Source organism: Xyrauchen texanus, chromosome 8 (genome assembly GCF_025860055.1).
Source record: "Xyrauchen texanus isolate HMW12.3.18 chromosome 8, RBS_HiC_50CHRs, whole genome shotgun sequence".
NCBI classification, from domain to species: Eukaryota; Metazoa; Chordata; class Actinopteri; order Cypriniformes; family Catostomidae; genus Xyrauchen; species Xyrauchen texanus.
The window spans coordinates 3,307,999-3,325,972 of NC_068283.1; the positions used below are offsets into that span (position 1 = coordinate 3,307,999).

Sequence of the window (17,974 nt, forward strand, 5' to 3'; positions counted from 1 at the left end):
TATTGAGAATACTCATAATCCATTGCGTTTAAAAATATTTAATTATATTTCCTTGGCCAAAAGGTTTCTTTCAATTTCAGTTCACATTCAGCATGTGCAACTCAATTCCAGTAAAATAAGTACATATGCATGTCTGTAAGAATTAGGTTAATTAAATGATTGTCTAAAAATCTGTTATTGACATACGTTAGTGGAAAATGTTCATAGTTATTGTGATGAACTACATTTCAAGGACAATTGTGTGAATTGACTTCATTCATCCAGTTAAAATCAACAAGACAAGTTTCTTAAAAGTGCAAAAATGGCTCAGTATTATGTAATACACATTTTTGGGGGGCCACAGTGATTGCGTTTCACAGTCAGGATTTTTATATTGTCTACGCTCTTGAACTGGCCTGTTCTAAAAAAGTTCTCAGAACACATAAAAAAAAATCTGTAATTGCAGGTCATTACAACCTGTATTAATTATAGCATCAATGTTATTTATAGTGGCTATTTATAGTATATACATGACATATATATAATCACATCCCATCATAATGTCATTATGACACAGACCTGCTCTGATGTTTCATGATTTATGCATTTATAGCACAGAGTAAGCTACATGTCAGTTTTTTTACATTTTGTTCTAATAATGTGTGTTTATTCTGGCAGGTTGTATTATTGCTGTGAATTATTGTGTTGTAGAGTGAATAAATACACACCATGAGGTGGAATGTGTCACAGATGTCCAGCAGATCCTTCTCATGGTACGTCAAGGACACTGAATGACACATATCAAAATCACTTGTTCTGTACTACTCTGTTGTAAGTTTTTTTTTTATCTTAAACCTAGATTGAATAATTAGGTTGCTTCTTTATGACATGCTATACTACTAACTATTTTAAATAGCATTTTTGCTCATTATTTTATAACTGTAATGCATGATTTTATGCCCTCATATTAATTGTGAGATTACATAGTATAATATTTGTACATTGAAAAATTCATTTGACACTGCAAGACTACCTATAATGAACTAGTAGATGCAAAAAGGAGATTAAAATGGTAAAACTCAAATAATGGTGACTCATTACAGGTCCTACGATATACACTTTCTCTTAATATGACTTTTAACCTTAAATATTAAATAAAAAAGGCATGTCATGTCTCCTAAATGCACTGTAATATATAAGAAATAGTATTAAATAGCCAATTCTGCTCCAGGGTCTGTATTACTCTGGTTTACTCTTACAATTCTGTATTGCTGTAATGTTAACATTGCAGCTCTTGCATGATAAATTGCTTGTGCTTTTCTTAACCTATAGGTTGCTTTAGACAAAATAATTTGTTAAACGAAGGACTTCATGAGCAAACAATGCCCAATTCAATTGTTCTGTTAATACAAATATTTACAATGACATTGGGTGAGGTTCAGTATGACAATGATTTTGAAATCTGATATAAGCTTAATTATTAAGGCTTAGTATTTTGAAAACAGAAATGATTGAAGAAAATAAAAGCTAAATATTTGTTGATGACTCACAGCTAAGGGTGTCTGATTAATGCTATACATTTCTATCGTCATCAAACAAGAGTACAGAAAACGTGCAGGTAGCCCTCCCGTCAAACGCTGTAAACAATAACTGGGAGCTATTTGCTGGCCGTGATACAGTGCAAGCAAAGGTGACATTTTTTAAGACTTCCAATATTGCAGAGTCAGATTTGAGGATGCGGGTACCTTTAGATATGGGTTACACACAGTCTTATGATTGGTTGGAAACTGATGCGGGTTCAAGTATTTATACATGTCGAAGAAGCTTGACTAGTTCTAATTCTCTTGCTTGACAGCTGTCCACTGATCCTTTTTGGTTTGGATGCTAAGATTTAGAGAATCGAAGTTACAGTTGCCAATTGACTTGTGTTTTCTTGTGGTCAGCTCCTCTGTCTCAAACAACATGACAACAAAGGAAGATCTAGAAGCCAATGAGACCCAGATATCCTCTATCCAAGTGGGAACACAAGGAGAGATGCCACAGAATGGGACCAGCCTGGAACCTGCTCACGGCAGGGTCAAAGCAGTGGAGAAGGTCCGCAACTGGGGTTGGCTTCTATCTGGATTCATCTCTTTGAATATTCTCATACTGGGAATTGCCTTAGTGAGCGGAAGTGTCTTCAGCAATTTCCAGATCTCGTCTTCACACTTGCAGATCTTCCTCATTTTACTTGTCATGCTCACCACCATATGGATGGTTTACTACAAAATCCATACTTCTAAAGCACGCAGTGCAATTCTCTACAAAGATAGCCATGCTGGACCAATTTGGCTGAGAAGTAAGTCTTTATTCTTCCAATCAAACCCACTTCTAGAGTTGGCTGGTGGCAAATGGCAGAAGTTCTAAGCAAGAAAAATTGTGTCGTACTCGTATACTGTATAAACGTAAGATATGATAAAGCATTGACCGTATACAATAATGTACTTATATTTTTGTGTTTTTGTAAGGTGGCCTGGTTCTGTTCGGCGTTTGCAGTGTTATCATGGATATTTTCAAGATAATTTACTATGTGGGTTATATACATTGCGAGTCACCAGTGAAGATAGTTTTCCCTACTGTTCAAGTCGTGTTTATCATTGTCCAGGTAGGTTGCTATAAAGAATGCTCTTCAAATATTGTTAGGCTACTTGTTCTTGTGTTTTCAGTTTTAAACATACACTCTTACACATTTCAGACATACATCCTTTGGGTTCACGCCAAAGACTGTGTACAGCTACAGCAAAACATCACACGGTAAGTCTAACTTTCCAACATGTGGTACTGAAGATAACACTTAGCAGATTGAGTACATAACTTGAGATCTCAGGATGTTATCTGTTTTAGTCAATCTATTTCCAATGTCTTGGATATCTAGACCAAGGCATTTAGAAAGGATGTGAAAGGTGATGGGAAAGTCTGACAAATATAGGCAAAGGATCACACCCTTTCAGACTTAAGACTTTAAAGGAAATTGTGCGTTTTTGAGTGCACGCAAGCCCATTGACTCGATTTGGAATTGTGTGATGTCTCTGTGGGAAGCAATGGTCATTTGAATTTAGTGCAAGGAAATGTTAGCCAGACTGAGGATTTGATTGGAAAACAGGATGCAGCTTACTGTATCTTTCTAAGGAACAATAGCGCAAAGATATATGTATTGTAATATTTACACTTTCTTTGTAGATGTGGACTAATGTTGACCTTGTCAACGAACCTCATAGTGTGGATGACAGCCGTGACAGAAGAATCGCTCCATCAGACTGTGATTCCAACCGACACTTCATCTAACAGTTCCTCTAACACACCTCACAGCTTCAATGTCACATTACAAGGTGCATTATAACAGTCAAAGCATACTAGATACTACTGCCTTCTCATCAAATAGGAGCATCCATTGAGACTTGTATACTTATGGGTAGATTTGGTAGAGTTGGTTTGAGCCACCCAAATTACGTCGATACGTACGATTTCTTGTTAAATTTAGCATAGAGTTGCCAACTGCCAACCTAGCCCGAATGTTTGGTATTTCGGTCGAAACGTAGATGAACCCCCCCAGATGATGAAATGCTCAAGGGGGACACCAAAACACTCGAGGGGCACTAAACAAATGCTCATGTTGATCAACACCCCCCACTCTCAAACGGGCAGTGAAAAGCTTGAAGGGAAAGGCAAAATATGAAACTGGGAACAGTCCTATATCAAAGCTCTGAAAATTTTCCTGTATTCATGTGGCAAAAATTTGGCAACCTTAACTGAGCTGTTCCATTCTGGGAAGAAAAGAGAAAGAAAAAAACAACCTCAGTTGGTTAACTGGTCTCCCACTCTGGTCAGGCTGGTCTGTTGGCTGGGGTTTGCCAGCTTGGCCAGGCTGGAAGACCATTGGCCATCCTAGGGTCCCAAGCTGTCATACTGTTGCCATGAAAAAATTAGAGTTCAAGGTATCTGTAGAGCTTAAATTAAAATATCAGTTGAAGGCGAAGATTTTACATCAGGTTTTTTTGTTACAACTTACCACATTTATAGCATTTCTTTGTCTTTCTTGTTCCTCTTGCTTTCAGTCGGAAGTGAGGACACTGCGTGTCAGTGCATCCATGATTCTTGTGGAATCTTTGAGAAGGCCTATTACTACCTTTACCCCTTTAACATTGAGTACAGCCTCTTTGCTTCAGCCATGGCCTATGTCATGTGGAAGAATGTTGGGCGCCAAATGGATGAGCACCATAGCCATAACATCCGCTTCAGCATGTGGGACATTCTGGTTGGTCCGGTGGCTGGCATGATCATTCTGGTGACGGGTCTGGCTACGTTTGTGGTGTATGAAGTGGACATAGCCAAGGAGGACCCAAACAAAAGGCAGGAAGCTCTAACAATGCATTACATCATGAACATAGTGGCCATTCTTCTGATGTCCATAGCAACTCTAGTAGGTTGTATCCTCTTCCATTTGGATAAGAGGGAACAAGTGTCGGGGAAGAACCCTACGCGAAGTCTGGATGTGGGGCTGCTTTTGGGAGCATCTCTGGGCCAGTTCCTTATCTGCTACTTTACTATAGTTGCTGTGCTGGCATCAGGGGTAAAAGGATATGTGAATGGCCTCAACCTGACCTGTTCTATTCTGACTGTGGTCCAGTTGTGTCTACAGAATGCCTTCCTCATCAAGGGTCTCCACCAGGAGCCTTTCAAGGAGACAAATGCAGCCACTGTCTTTGCCAATGTCATGGCCGTGCAGAGAGACCCAGAAAGACGGAGCAGCTCTATTGTTCCAGCTCACACGTTGTCCATCCCTTTGACATTGCTTCAGGGTCGTCTGTCCTGGAAAAGGAGGCTCTTGAAGGAGATTTGTGCCTTCCTGTTACTCTGCAATATTATTGTAAGTACCTGACCCCATTTTCATTCATGAGACAGAACACGTTCTTGCTTTTTCTTCTTCATATTTTTAATTGTTGCTCAAAGAGTACATCAGATCTCAAGAAAACGTATCGGTTACCTAACGTAACCTCGGTTCTCTCTAGATGAGGGAACGAGTATTGCGTAAGCTAGCTTACGCTACGGGAAAGATTAATCTTTTCTGAGATATTGAAGCCAAAAAATTATCCTTAATTTTGTATCCATTGTCAACGCAGTGCGGCAGCTGCAGACCTTGAGCGGGCTAGCTAGCGAGCTCATTGGTTGCTCTCGCGGCAACTGCTGCAGCCTATAGACGAGCTTGGGCGAACTTCGCATCCAATGAGAGGCGTCCGGCGCTCACTGCATCAAAGCCCGCCAAAAAGGGCGTGACTAGAGTGCATATAAGCGTAGTTCGTAGGCTGGAACCCTGGTTTTCATTGACTGAAGCGAAAAGTCGCAGCGTGGCGCGAACGACGGCCGGCTACGCAATACTCGTTCCCTCATCTAGAGAGAACCGAGGTTACGTTAGGTAACCGATACGTTCTCTTACGAGAGGTTCTCTCAGTATTGCGTAAGCTAGCTTACGCTCACGGGAACCCATTGTCAACGCCGTGCGCCCCAAGCATCCACTGTATGAGCCCCAGGGAATTAAGGGGAACCGGGGAGCCCTTATGAGTGGGGAAATAAGATTTGGCCGGCAAGAATGCGGGTCAGTGTTTGTGTAATATATAAGCACATAGTGGGAAGGGAGCGACAGAGCGGCGGTGCCGGTCTGTGTGGAATGTGTCCCATCAGTGCAGTTCACCAGGGGAGCTGTAGCGTATTAAACCGCTAGTAGTTTTGCCTGCAGAGCGGGCACTTCCATATTGTAAAATCTGACAAATGTGGAGGGGAAGTCCATCCCGCTGCCACACATATGTCGTGAATGGGAATCCCGCTGGACCATGCCCACGAGGATGCCATGCCTCTAGTGGAGTGAGCCCTAATGCCCAACGGGCATGGCAGGTCTTTGACGCATATGCAGCAGCAATAGCGTCCACTATCCTTCCAGATAGTGTCTGTTTCGAGGCGCGAGACCTTTGGTGCGCCCTCGAGCGAAACGAAAAGCTGCTCAGAGCGTCTGAAAGCGGCGGAGCGCGTGTATACAATCTCAGTGCTCTGACTGGGCAAAGGAGATTGGCGTCGCGTTCACTATCGGATGCTGGTAGCGCCGATAGGGAAATGACCTGTGCTCTGAAAGGAGTACCGATCACCTTGGGAACATAGCCTTGTCTAGGTTTTAAAATGACCTTGGAGTCACTTGGTCCAAACTCAAGACACGCAGCGCTGACAGACAGCGCGTGAAGGTCTCCCACACGTTTGACTGATGACAGGGCAGTCAGAAAAGCGGTTTTGAGTGAAAGGTATTTCAAATCCACGGATTGAAGTGGTTCGAAAGGGGGCTTTCATAGTTTCGAGAACTATAGAAAGATCCCAGATAGGAACCGATGGGAGCGCGGGGGTTCATCCTTCTAGCTCCCCTAAGGAAGCGGATGACCAGCTCGTTTTTTTCCCCATGACTGGCCGTGCAGGGGTTCAGCGAACACCGCAACGGCTGCCACATACACTTTGAGCGTGGATGGGGATCTGCCCTTATCCAGCAGCTCTTGTAGAAATACGAGCAGCGACAACACCCCACATGTCCGCGGGTCCAGGTCTCTGTCGGTGCACCATTTTGAGAACACAGACCATTTTGACGCATCGAGTCTTCTTGTGGAAGGGGCTCTAGCGTGTATAATGGTATTTATTACTCCTTCTGGCAGAGCGACGGGTAGTCGTTGATCACCCACGCATGCAGCGCCCAGCGCTCTGGGTGGGGATGCCAGATTGTGCCGCGAGCTTGAGAGAGGACATCTGCTCTCACTGGGATGGGCCACGGCGCTGTCAGTGACAGCTGCGTAAGCTGGATCAGGATCTCTGCTCTGCCGAATAGGTGCCATAACGTCTGGACTGTTTGAGCGTGCAGGGACCATTCCCCTGGGGGAATTTTGTCTCTGGACAGTCTGTCCGGGCCGTCGTTCAGGTGGCCTGGCACGTGCGTCGCCCTCAGCGAGCGCAGGTGGCACTGGGACCAACTCAGTATGCGTTCCGTCAGATGGAAAAGGTTCCTGGATCTGACACCGCCCTGACAGTTTAGGTAGGATACCACAGATCTGTTCTCCGAACGGACCAGGGCGTGGTGACCCTGAATGACCGGGAGAAAGCGCCGCGGCGTACTCGACCGCTATCATTTCCAGACAATTTATGTGAAGGAGCTTTTCCTGAACTGACCATAGGCCGAAAACCGGAGAGCCCTCGCGAGACCGCGCTCCAACCCGTGTTGGGCGCGTCTGTCGAGATGACTTTTCGGCGAGATACAGCTCCCATTGTCACTCCTCGCTGATACCACTCGGCCACTGTCCAAGGCTGCAGAGCTGAAATACAGGTCTGAGTCACCTTGATGGTCTGGCGGCCTGTGGCCCAAGCCCGGCGAGACGCGGGTGCTTAGCCAATGCTGAAGCGAGCGATGTGCAGTAAACCCAGCTGAAGTACTGCTGCGGCTGAGGCCATGTAACCTAGCACTCTCTGGAATTTCTTCAGAGGCGTGAGGCTGTTCATCTGAAAAGATGCGGCTAGTCAGCTGAACACGGCGCTGGCTGTGTAGATAAGCTGAGCCGTCATTGCCACGGAGTCTAGTTCTATCCCAAGGAAGGAAATTGTCTGACTGGGCTGTAGTGAGCTGTTGGTCCAATTGACTGCAAGACCCAAACTGTTCAGATGACTGAGGAGAACTGCTCTGTGAGACAGAAGCCCCATATGTGACTGAGCCATAATCAGCCAGTCGTCCAAATAGTTCAGAATTCACAAACCCTGACTCCGCAGGGGTGCGAGCGCCGCATCCATGCACTTCGTGAAAGTACGGGGTGCTAAGGACAGGCCGAGCGGAAGGACGGTGTATTGATAAACCTGGCCGTCGGCGAATCTCAAGAATGGCCTGTGACGGGATTTATCTGAATCTGAAAGTATGCATCTTTCAGATCGAGAGAAATAAACCAGTCCCCTGGCGCACATGCGCGAGGAGTTTCCTGATTGTAAGCATTTTGAGCGGTCTTTTTGCAAGCACCTTGTTCAAAACCCTGAGATCTAATATGGGTCTGAGGCCGCCGTCTTTCTTGGGAACAAGAAAATAACGGCTGTAAAGCCCGACTTCGCTCAGAGAGGGTGGCACTTTCTCTATGGCCCTTTTGCACAGAAGGCTTGCTATTTCTGAACGAAGCATGCACGCTGCTTCCGTGTTCACAGTGGTTTCGAGCAGCTCTGAAGCGAGGAGGGCGGCGATCGAACTGTAGCAAATAGCCCTGTTGTATTGTGCTTAACACCCACTTGGATATCCCTGGAATAGCTTCCCATGCTTTGAAGCGTAACGCTAGAAGGTGAATGGCCAATTCGCTCTGATTGCCGCACACAGAGCTGAACAAAATGTGTGAGCGCGTTTAGTGTGTTTATGCATGATTGCTCGCAGACAGCAAGAACAGGCTGTTTTGTGAGTGACTTCCCGATTGGAATGAATGGGGAAAGAGTCACATCTGTTACTTGATGCGCAAGCATAGTCATGGGCACGGGACTTACACACAGAGGAATGTTTGCTGGCCGTGTAACAGAGCGGGCAGAGAATGGTAGCGCTACGCGTACTCGTGGGCGCATTTATTGACTCTAGCGCTCGAGCGGTTCGTAACCGCTTTATGTGAGCGTGCTCTGGTGGGGACACGAGACATGCAGTGCTTGTGTGCAGAAGTGAACACTGGATTGTGGGCACTGGATTGTGTTCTACACATAGGGCTGGTCGTGTGACAGAGCGGTCAGAGAATGGGCGCGCGCACGCATTTGTGGGCGCCTTCATTGACTCTGGCGCTCGAGCGGTTCGTAACCGCTTTATGAGAGCGTGCTCTGATAGGGGCACGGGATGTGTTATGCTTGTGTGTAGGGGCGAACACAGGGTTGTGGGCACATTTTCTACACATAAGACATGTTTGCTCTTTACAAGATTTATTTGGGTCGCCGTGAAAACGGCGTTTGAGAGCAGGCAAGCGGGCAGTGTCACCGGCTTGTTGGCTGCTAAATTCACCACTGCAGTAGCCTGAGAGAAGGGGACTGACAGCGGGCGAAGCTTTGATGGTGGTCCGGCCGCGGCGGACTGAGCCGTCGTTTGTTCAACAAAGCTAGGAGGACTTCGGTTGTTCAGGTTTCAGCGCAATCTTAGGCCGAGGCCCGCTGGAGGCGGTGGTCTACGGCGGCTGTCTGAGCGCTGATCTGGGGCGGCCGCCCTGTCGGCGCTGGGAAGTCTGGCTTTGTTGAGCTGGGCGCTGTGAAGATGCTCGTGCAGGAGGCTGGTTACCTGGGCGGCCTGCAGAGGAGCTAGCGCGGCGAGGCAGGAAGAGATTCATGGCTTGGGTGGCTTTCTGGACTTCCAAAAGCGGTCAACAATGCCACTTACCGCGGAACCGAAGAGACCGGACGGAGAGAGCGGCGTTGAGGAACGTGGAGCGCTCAGTTTCTCCCATGTCGGCTAGCGTTAGCCACAGGTGTCTCTCGGTTACAGTCAGCGAGGCCATGCACTTCCCTATAGCTTGGGCTGCAGCTTTGGTGGCACGAAGGGCGAGGTCCGTCGCGCTCCTTAGATCTGTAACAGCCTCTGGGTGCCTGCCTCTCTCATCCCACTCCCGAAGAAGGTCCACTTGGAGGATCTGCAAGACGGCCATGGAATGCAGAGCAGATGCAGCTTGGCCAGCGGCGGAATAGGCGCGGCCAACACAGGCGGAAGTAGTTCTGCAGGCCTTAGACGGGAGCACTGGTTTAGACCGCCATCTCGCGGAGGGCGGGCAAAGGTGTGCTGCTACCGAATCCTCGACCGGGGGGATGGAAGAGTAGCCCTTCTCGGCGGCGCCGTCCACTGAAGCGAGGCGGTGGAGACGTGGGATCGAGTCCTGGCCGAGAGGCGCGTTCCACGATTTAGAGAGCTCGGCGTGGAGTTCCGGCAGGAAGGGGCGGCCGGGCCGCAGGCGCCAGCGGTGACGGCTTTGAAGAAAACAAGGCCTGTGTGAGGAGGCGTATCAGTTCCCCGCCGACTCCGGCGCGGTCCTGCTGGATTCCTGGGCGTTGAGGAGGCTTGTGACCACTCCTCGCTGTCCGAAGCCATGATGGAACAGCAGCCTTTGTCCTCCGCCTCGCTCTCTGAGGTGGCAGCAGTCGCGGCCGCTCGGCGGCAACTGCGGCGTCCGGGGCGGGGAGGGTGAACGCGATGCTTCGAGGGAGGGGCTCCGGCGAGAAAGTCACTTCTAAAACCAGTTCCGGCAGCCTTTGGGAGTGGCGCTTCTTCGGCCGGCGAAACAGAAGGCGTAGCGGCAGCTCGGTTTTGCATACTCGAGTCGAGCCCACAGGGTCGACATCGGAAGCTCCTCACAGAGGTTGCATCCGCCGTCAGCGAGGGCGAGCTCTGCATGCCCCAGTCCCAGGCAGAGAGCGCAGATGATGTGTCGGTCTCCAGCGCTGAGAGGAGCGCGGCATGAGCCGCAGGAAGTGCGAGGCATCTTTAAAAACACGCTCGATACTCTTTTGTGAAGTTCGCTGAGGAACTTAACTTGCTCTAAAAAAGGATACGTCGCCGGATGGCGTAGCACGCAGGATGGCTGAAGGTTTTTAAGATTAATGCTCTATCAACTTTAGAAAATGTTTACAAAAAGAACCTTTCTAACCTAAACTTCAAACCTAAACCTAACCGATAATGTCATGAAAAGCAAATGTGAGATGAAAAATGCAATTGCTGAAGCAACCACATCATTTTGTAGTGCTTCTAAGACACTTTATGCTCATGTGTCGACTCACATGCTCTTCAGGACTCATACCCTGGTCCTTTGCATTACAAGTGTAATGCTCTTTCAGTTGAGATACCACGCAATTAAATTTTGTTGATCAATCTTGTAAACGTAGTTGGTTATGTAACTGAAACATTGCAATGCATCACCTTACAAGTCATGCGCTATAGTGAAAGTGTTGAGATGTCCATTAACCCATGAGAGATGCATTTTAAGATGGGGTGTAAAGTTTTGAGTCTCAAAGTTGATTTTAAAAAGGCAAACCAGTCAGAAGAAGAATGGGGACAGAGCAAGTATCTTTACTGAAATGAGTGCTTTTAACTAGTTAACTTTTTAATTAGTGCACTAGAACATAGTTAGTCTAATACCTTAATATCATGGGTAGCTACCAACAAGCCTAATGTTAAAATGCATCCCCTGAATGGAGCTGTAAATTTAAAATAGTTCAACTTGTGCATTATTTTATTTATTGTTTTTGTGTTCCGAATCAGCCTTGTGTGTACATCCCCTCATTTCTAGATCCTAGAAGTCATTAACACATCACAAATCAGTTGTCAAAATCAAATTCTAATTCTCCACATTGTTTCGGTTTTGCAGCTTTGGATCATGCCTGCCTTCGGAGCCCGGCCACAGTTTGACAACCGTATTGGATCCGATGTCTATGAATTACAAATATGGGTAGCCATTGTGAATATTGGAATGCCGTTTGGGATCTTCTACCGTATGCACTCAGTGGCCAGTCTTTTTGAGGTGTGCCTTACCTCATGAACATACTGACCACTTAAGAACTGTTTAACCATTTTATGCATGCACCTTTGTATAATATATATAGATATTTTTTAATATAATATATTTTTGTTCATCTAAAAGATGCATTTATAATTTTTTACTACATTTGTATTTTATAATACAATGATTTGTGTTTATGTGAGTGTGTATATCTTAGGCCATGTTCAACTGAAATAATTTTTAATATGGGAATGACGTCACAATATTCTGAAATATTCAGGCATGTGACTGTTAGCAATTCAGCGAAATACTCTGGAAGTAACACTAGAGTTCTGCCTTTCATAGTTCTTGTAAAATCCCAGTTTCTGCTCATTATGGTCATTATTTACCCAAAGTGAGTAAAATAGGCAAACGTATTACTGCATTCTCATTGCGAGCTGTTATGCTTTTGCTATTGTTCCTTATGGATAAATAAAGTCTGAACATGACACCTGATGCAATGAGAAGTGTGTTTTTGATTTTATATATCATCCTATTAAATTTTGCACAAAAACACAAGCACAAAAACATTAAAATACAAACGCAAATGTCTTGGTCTGTTCCACAAACGCTCTTATAAATACTGCAACAAATGGAGAAAAAAAAAAGCATTCTGTTTATAATCATCGGCACTTAAAACAATATGATTTAACATATGCATAAAGACAACCACAAGCTAATCATTCTGTCCTTTGACAACATCCAATAATCACATTTTTATATATTGAGACAATGATTGTACTTTAAACATCAAGCAGAATATTTACCGGATCTCATTAGCAAAAGTGATATGCAGACAAAAATAGATATATTGCTATACTGTCAAACGACTGCTATTTAATACTTTGAAATCAACATTTCATGGTGTATTTCAATACGGCTAAATTTGTCTAAATAAGTCTTTCAATTTATGATCATATTTAATTAAGTAATTCCTGACATCACTTTAGTGAAAACTGGGATTGAGTGAGGCAACTATGAATCTGATAATGGAAACATACGCAAATGTTCTTACATGTAACGAAAAAGAGGATGCCCTCTTGTGGTGATATGAATACAATCCAGATGTCTTAGTCAATGCTTCTAATAACTTCTAATACTAAGGACTTTCTAGAAACAAGTCCCTCAATTTCACAAGGTTCAAAAACTCCTCCCAGCACATACTGTATGTAATAGAAGGCCTATAAATAGCATTCCTTCACATAATAAGCACCTTATTCCGATAAAAACCACAGTGAAAGAGTTTCATACATACAGACTTGCTTACAGAATCTGGACTGCAGAACACAGTATGCTTTTACTATCAGAGCGCATGAGGCCTGGTTTATATTTAGTTGCTTTATCATCTGTACAGCAGCCAGAGCAAACAGATTGCTGAAGGTCAGTCTTGGGCACTTCTCATGGAGTCTCACAGTCTATGATGTGTTGCCTCTTCTTGGAGAAAGTGGAACGGGTTAAACCAAAATGAAAAGGCAAGATGAATCTGCAGGTTCAGAGGGACCAACAGGTTAAAGCTCTTAACTTTTTACATCCGCTGGATCTCAAAGAGACGCACATCAGTGTCATACCAGATGGGTGGATCCACATTACTGCAAAGAAAGGATAAGACGTTACTTGCATAAACCTAAAATCAACAGAAAGAAATAAGAAAATTAAGCTTGTTGTCAAGAACATTTTCCCCTTAAAGGGATAGTTGACCCAAATATGGAAATATTTCTTTCTTTCTTCTGCTGAACACAAACAAAGATTTTTAGAAGAATATCTCAGCTCTGTAGGTCCATACAATGCAAGTCAACAGGGTCCACATTTTTCACGCTCAAAAAAGCACACAAATTCAGCATAAAAGTAATCCATAAAACTCCATTGTTTAAATCAATATCTTCCGGAGTGATGTGATAGGTGTGGCAAGGAAAAATATCAATATTTAAGTCCTTTGTTACTCGAAATCTCCAATCTTTTTGGAGATTCGCATTATTCCTGAATATCACCACCTAATGGGCAGAGAGGAGAATTTATAGTCAAAACTGATTGATCTGTTTCTCACTCACACCTATCATATCACTTCTGAAGACATGGATTAAACCACTTGAGCGTTATGATTATAACTATGCTGCCTTTTGTAAGGAACTTCCCAGCAGAAGGGAAGGAGAACACAGGGAAGCAGGTTTTCCAGGCTCAGGTAAGACTTTTAATCAGCCACTTCAGTGCTTTACAACTTCACAAACTCATTAGAATCACATCAGTTTCACAAACACAATAGATTAAACGCAACAGTTTCAGAAGCACCGTGGCCTTCCTTGTCCAGACTCTCTCTCTGGGTGGCGTGGCTGCTAATATGCCGCACTACCCATGCTCACTGGAATTAGAAACAGGTGATAAACATAATCTAGCTCAGGTGCAAGCACCCTTACCGCTTTCTCTCTCTCGCCGGACGGACGCTTGACCATGCCCCCTGCTGACACACCTTTATGTGGTTTTTGGAGCTTCAAAGTGCTGGTCACCATTCCCTTGCATTGTATGTCATTGTACAGAGCTGAAATATTCTTCTAAAAATCTTAATTTATGGTCAGCAGAAGAAAGAAAGTCATACACATCTGGGATGGCATGAGGGCGAGTAAATGATGAGAGAATTTTCATTTTGGGGTGAACTGTCCCTTTAAATTATTTTACTGAAATGCAAAAAAAGTTTAATTCTCCTTAATTTAAGGCCAAAAATGTATTATAATAAAAAAAATGGCAAATTATTTAAAATATTAAGTAATTTACTGTCTTTAGTTTGTTGATTATATTGTGAATATTTTCATGGCTGGAGGGTTGATGGGCACTAAATTCAATAGAAGTATTAAGAACACAAATATTCATACAAATATTATAAATTTTAATTGAAAAGTTAATTGACTAAGTAGAATCCTTCCGCATGTCTCTGACATGTAAATTAACCGGTCAGCACTAATGAGCATTCAGGACTGCAATGATGTTATAATATCGCTTTCCCGGTCCGACGTGCCGAACTCGACCCACGGTGTGTTTCAGAGGTTTATGTTTTTGAAAGATAAAACTCCAAAAAAAAAAAAAGTAAACATAATACATATATTTGGAAAGCTGAGATACTCGTGATTCGAACGATGTAAACCTTTTTAAGATACAATCACAACAGCAGGTACAATCTATATCTTTGTCAGACCACCAACATATAAACAACCAAAAACAAAATTTAGGCAACTCACCTATGAAGCCTCATAGTAGTCCACTGAGCCATAACTTCCCGACAAAAACGGTGTTGTTTCATTGTCAAATGTCCAAACGATCAAATCAAGTAAAATGTTTAGTCCAAATCACATTATTACATCAATAAATATCCACAGACTCTTGTTGCATCATTTCAAAGCACCTGGCAGCTGTGCCTAATCTTTCACATATTATCGGTAATAACTTCAGTTCAGATGTAAACATTTCCTATATCCGGTATCAAAATGGAAGCACGCACTCTGACCTTTCGATTGACACCTCATTTGACCCAATAGGAGCTTCCATGTCCTATCCAAAGCCTTCAATACCCAACCACAGTCTGTGTCGAATGTAAGGGCATACCCACATTCCTTTGTTTACTGATCAAACCAATTACATCGAAGAGTGGAAATGACTGACGCATCGTATAGCCAATGAAATTCTGAAAACAGTGATATGCGGCTTTAGTGGATTGATTAGAGCAAGATTCTGTTATGCGTGTGCGTAAGCAGCCTCGAGTTTACCGACAGTTTTGCGCCTCCGCGCATAAAGCCATTGGAGAACTGTTTTGGAACGGTTTACACATTTGCCGATTTAAATATGGTGAAACGGACGCGAAAAACAGGATTTTCACCCCAGGATGTGATATAAGAAGGCATTCATTGTCAAAATTCTGAGTTTGGAGATGAAATTTCTGAAAACAATACGGATGATTTGGAGGCAGAGGAAATATGGAGAGATGAGACATGGCTCTGGACAAGTAAGTGTTTTCTTGTGTTTTATAACATATATTACTGTATATTCCGCATAAATAAGCTTTAGTTTGAATAATGAACACATTTTGTAATTACCCTTTGTCGTGTGTTTCCTCAGTAAGTGTTTGAACCGTTTGTGCGTGTTTTTTGTATTTGTATGTGCGTGTGTGAGGTTTTAGTTCATTGTTTGTTTCAGATCTATTGACATGCTATATAGATGTTTTGTATATTTACTGTAAATATATATATATATATATATATATATATATATATATATATATATAAATGGACTTGAAATATATATATATATATATATATATATATATATATATATATATATATATATATATATATATAAATAAATAAATATAAGTTGAAAATAAGAATATATGTTGTGTTTGAGAGTCTATTTGTTACAATGCGGGAGGTGGGGAGGTGTAGGCCCATCTATTTGTTACAATGCTGAATTGATGGGGGAGGTGTAGGCCCATCTCTTTGTTCCATAGTACATTGGCAAAGTATACAGTATTTACAGTAAATATACATACAATAATGCATATTTACACACTCGAAAAGAAAAACTATATATATATATATATATAATACAGAAAAGATGGAAAAGTTGTGTCTAGCTTTGTAAATTACATTTATTTATTCTCCCCCACTCAGCAAGCGGCCACATAAAGTGGAGCAGCAGGACAGCACCTCATCAAGAGAGGAGGGCTTTCAGAGAGACCCTTTCTGAGGAGCTGGCAGAGTTGGAGTCTCACTCCACAGCCAGACCCGTATCTCCTGCTCCACAAAGAGCAGATCACAGGCCGTTGCACATCACCAAATCTTGCACCGCTGGTCGTCTGAAGTGCAGGCAGTGTCATGCAAAGACACCAGTGAAGTACTCTTCCTGTGTTCTGCCTTTGTGCTTTGTACCCAAATGTGACTGCTACAATGACTGGCATGTTGCTAGAAACATGTACAATTTTATAATGGTTTGTAAATACTTTGTGTAAAAATTCATGTAAATAGTTTGTTGTGTATTTTTTATATAAACAAATTGTCCACCATAGCACTAGTTTTGACTCTTTTATATGCACAACATTTAGTTTCAAGAAGGGAAAAGGCACTCTAATGTGTTTATGTATCAGTTACTCTGTGTCAGCAAAACTAATAGTGGATCTGGATATGGAATATGATAGCTCTAAGTGTCATCTTTCATTAGAGCCCAAAATTATGACTGTACGTTGAAGCGTTCAAAAGTAGGAGCCTTTTTGTCCTAGGTTACCAAAGGGTCCTTTTGGAGTATCCAAAAGGCACTTTTGTAAAACGCCTGGGTGTACCCTTAGAAAAACATGTGTAAAATATTCATTTTTTATGGTATTGTTCTAAAATTTGAACTTGGACTAGGTAAGGCTTCATGCTGTGATCTCATTGTGTTCTCAAGCTAATAGCTACAAGTTATAGTCATCTGCAGGCATCTGTATGCAAAAAAAAATTCAGGCGGAAAAAAAAAACTTCTATTTCATTGTGTTCAAACTTCTATTACTCAGAATCAGTAGCACTTAGTAGTGTCCCCTTTCAAATGTGACCAAAACCATGCATGTACTCCAAACGGTTCAAGGACAGCTTTAAATTTACTTTGGGTATGCCTTGATTAGGCGTTTTAGGCTAATTTTACAGGATTGGGAAGAGGATATTGGTTAACATGTTGTTTCTCTGCCTTGTTTACATCAGTAGAAAAGGGTGTTATTACAGTTTGACAACAGAATAACATGAACTGGTAGATTTGACACAAAAAATTTAATCATGATAGTGAATCATGATGTCTTTAAGTTGGAAAGCACATACTCACCGCAGGTAGATGACTCCCCACATGTATGTACGGAACCACATGGCAGTTCCTGCATTGGCCTGATACTTCCTGATGAGAATCGGGTGTGGTACAGGCAGCAGACCCACTAGAGTGCCATGCTGAAGAAACTTTAGGATCTCGGATTCATCTGTCAGACCTCTGAGGAGATATCATGGAGTCAAATTTCACTGCGGTAAATCAAAAGACATGCAGCCATCAACACACAAGCTCTGAACTTACTTGTCAATGCAGATCTTCTCCACCTGTGGTACCAGCACCTGCAGTAAACGCATGATGGTCTGCAGAGGGAGTTTGTTCTTCCAGGACAGGACCTGTGACAGAGTCAAGACACCAATGAAGAGCGCTCGAATGCCTGTTTCATACCTGTCTGCAGAGGGTCCACAGAACGACCAGAGTGGCACTGGCCCAATCAAATTGACAGCAGGCCCACCCAATCAAAGCAGAATACACTAATGGTTTGGAAATAACGAGATGAAATAGGTCGCACCTAAAGTGATCATAGCACAAACACATGAATTGCATAATTTTTCTGTTGTATTCACAGTTTCTGAAATGTATTTTAA

The 17,974-nt window shown here is 43.2% G+C and overlaps 2 protein-coding genes across 4 annotated transcripts in view; one reads left to right on the top strand and one right to left on the bottom strand.

Moving 5' to 3' along the window:
- The first annotated feature begins 1,941 nt into the window (after nucleotides 1-1,941).
- LOC127648377 (proton channel OTOP2-like) lies at nucleotides 1,942-11,588 on the top strand. Its single transcript, XM_052133036.1, has 6 exons — nucleotides 1,942-2,317; nucleotides 2,487-2,623; nucleotides 2,714-2,772; nucleotides 3,199-3,347; nucleotides 4,074-4,885; nucleotides 11,391-11,588. The coding sequence occupies exons 1-6, from the start codon at nucleotides 1,942-1,944 to the stop codon at nucleotides 11,559-11,561; spliced, it is 1,704 nt and encodes a 567-aa protein (XP_051988996.1). The 3' UTR covers nucleotides 11,562-11,588.
- Nucleotides 11,589-12,022: 434 nt separating this feature from the next.
- The window catches only part of LOC127648373 (protein HID1-like), a 63,923-nt gene continuing 57,971 nt past the window's right edge, over nucleotides 12,023-17,974 (bottom strand). The window contains exons 17-19 of one of the 3 annotated variants that reach the window (XM_052133031.1): nucleotides 17,631-17,722; nucleotides 17,391-17,549; nucleotides 12,023-13,150 (exon numbers count right to left, since the gene is read on the bottom strand). In XM_052133031.1, coding sequence (XP_051988991.1) covers nucleotides 13,087-13,150; nucleotides 17,391-17,549; nucleotides 17,631-17,722 — 315 coding nt within the window. In that variant the 3' untranslated portion in view covers nucleotides 12,023-13,086. Of the gene's footprint in view, nucleotides 13,151-17,390; nucleotides 17,550-17,630; nucleotides 17,723-17,974 lie in introns of those variants that run through there. The other 2 variants (XM_052133032.1, XR_007971163.1) reach the window with 2 other exon arrangements.

Bases quoted from the DNA above. Each gene is read 5' to 3' on its own strand.
- LOC127648377 (XM_052133036.1), top strand. From the start codon at position 1,942: ATGACAACAAAGGAAGATCTAGAAGCCAATGAGACCCAGATATCCTCT. The intron at 2,773-3,198 runs GTAAGTCTAACT...CTTTCTTTGTAG, and splicing joins CTACAGCAAAACATCACACG to ATGTGGACTAATGTTGACCT. The intron at 3,348-4,073 runs GTGCATTATAAC...TCTTGCTTTCAG, and splicing joins CTTCAATGTCACATTACAAG to TCGGAAGTGAGGACACTGCG.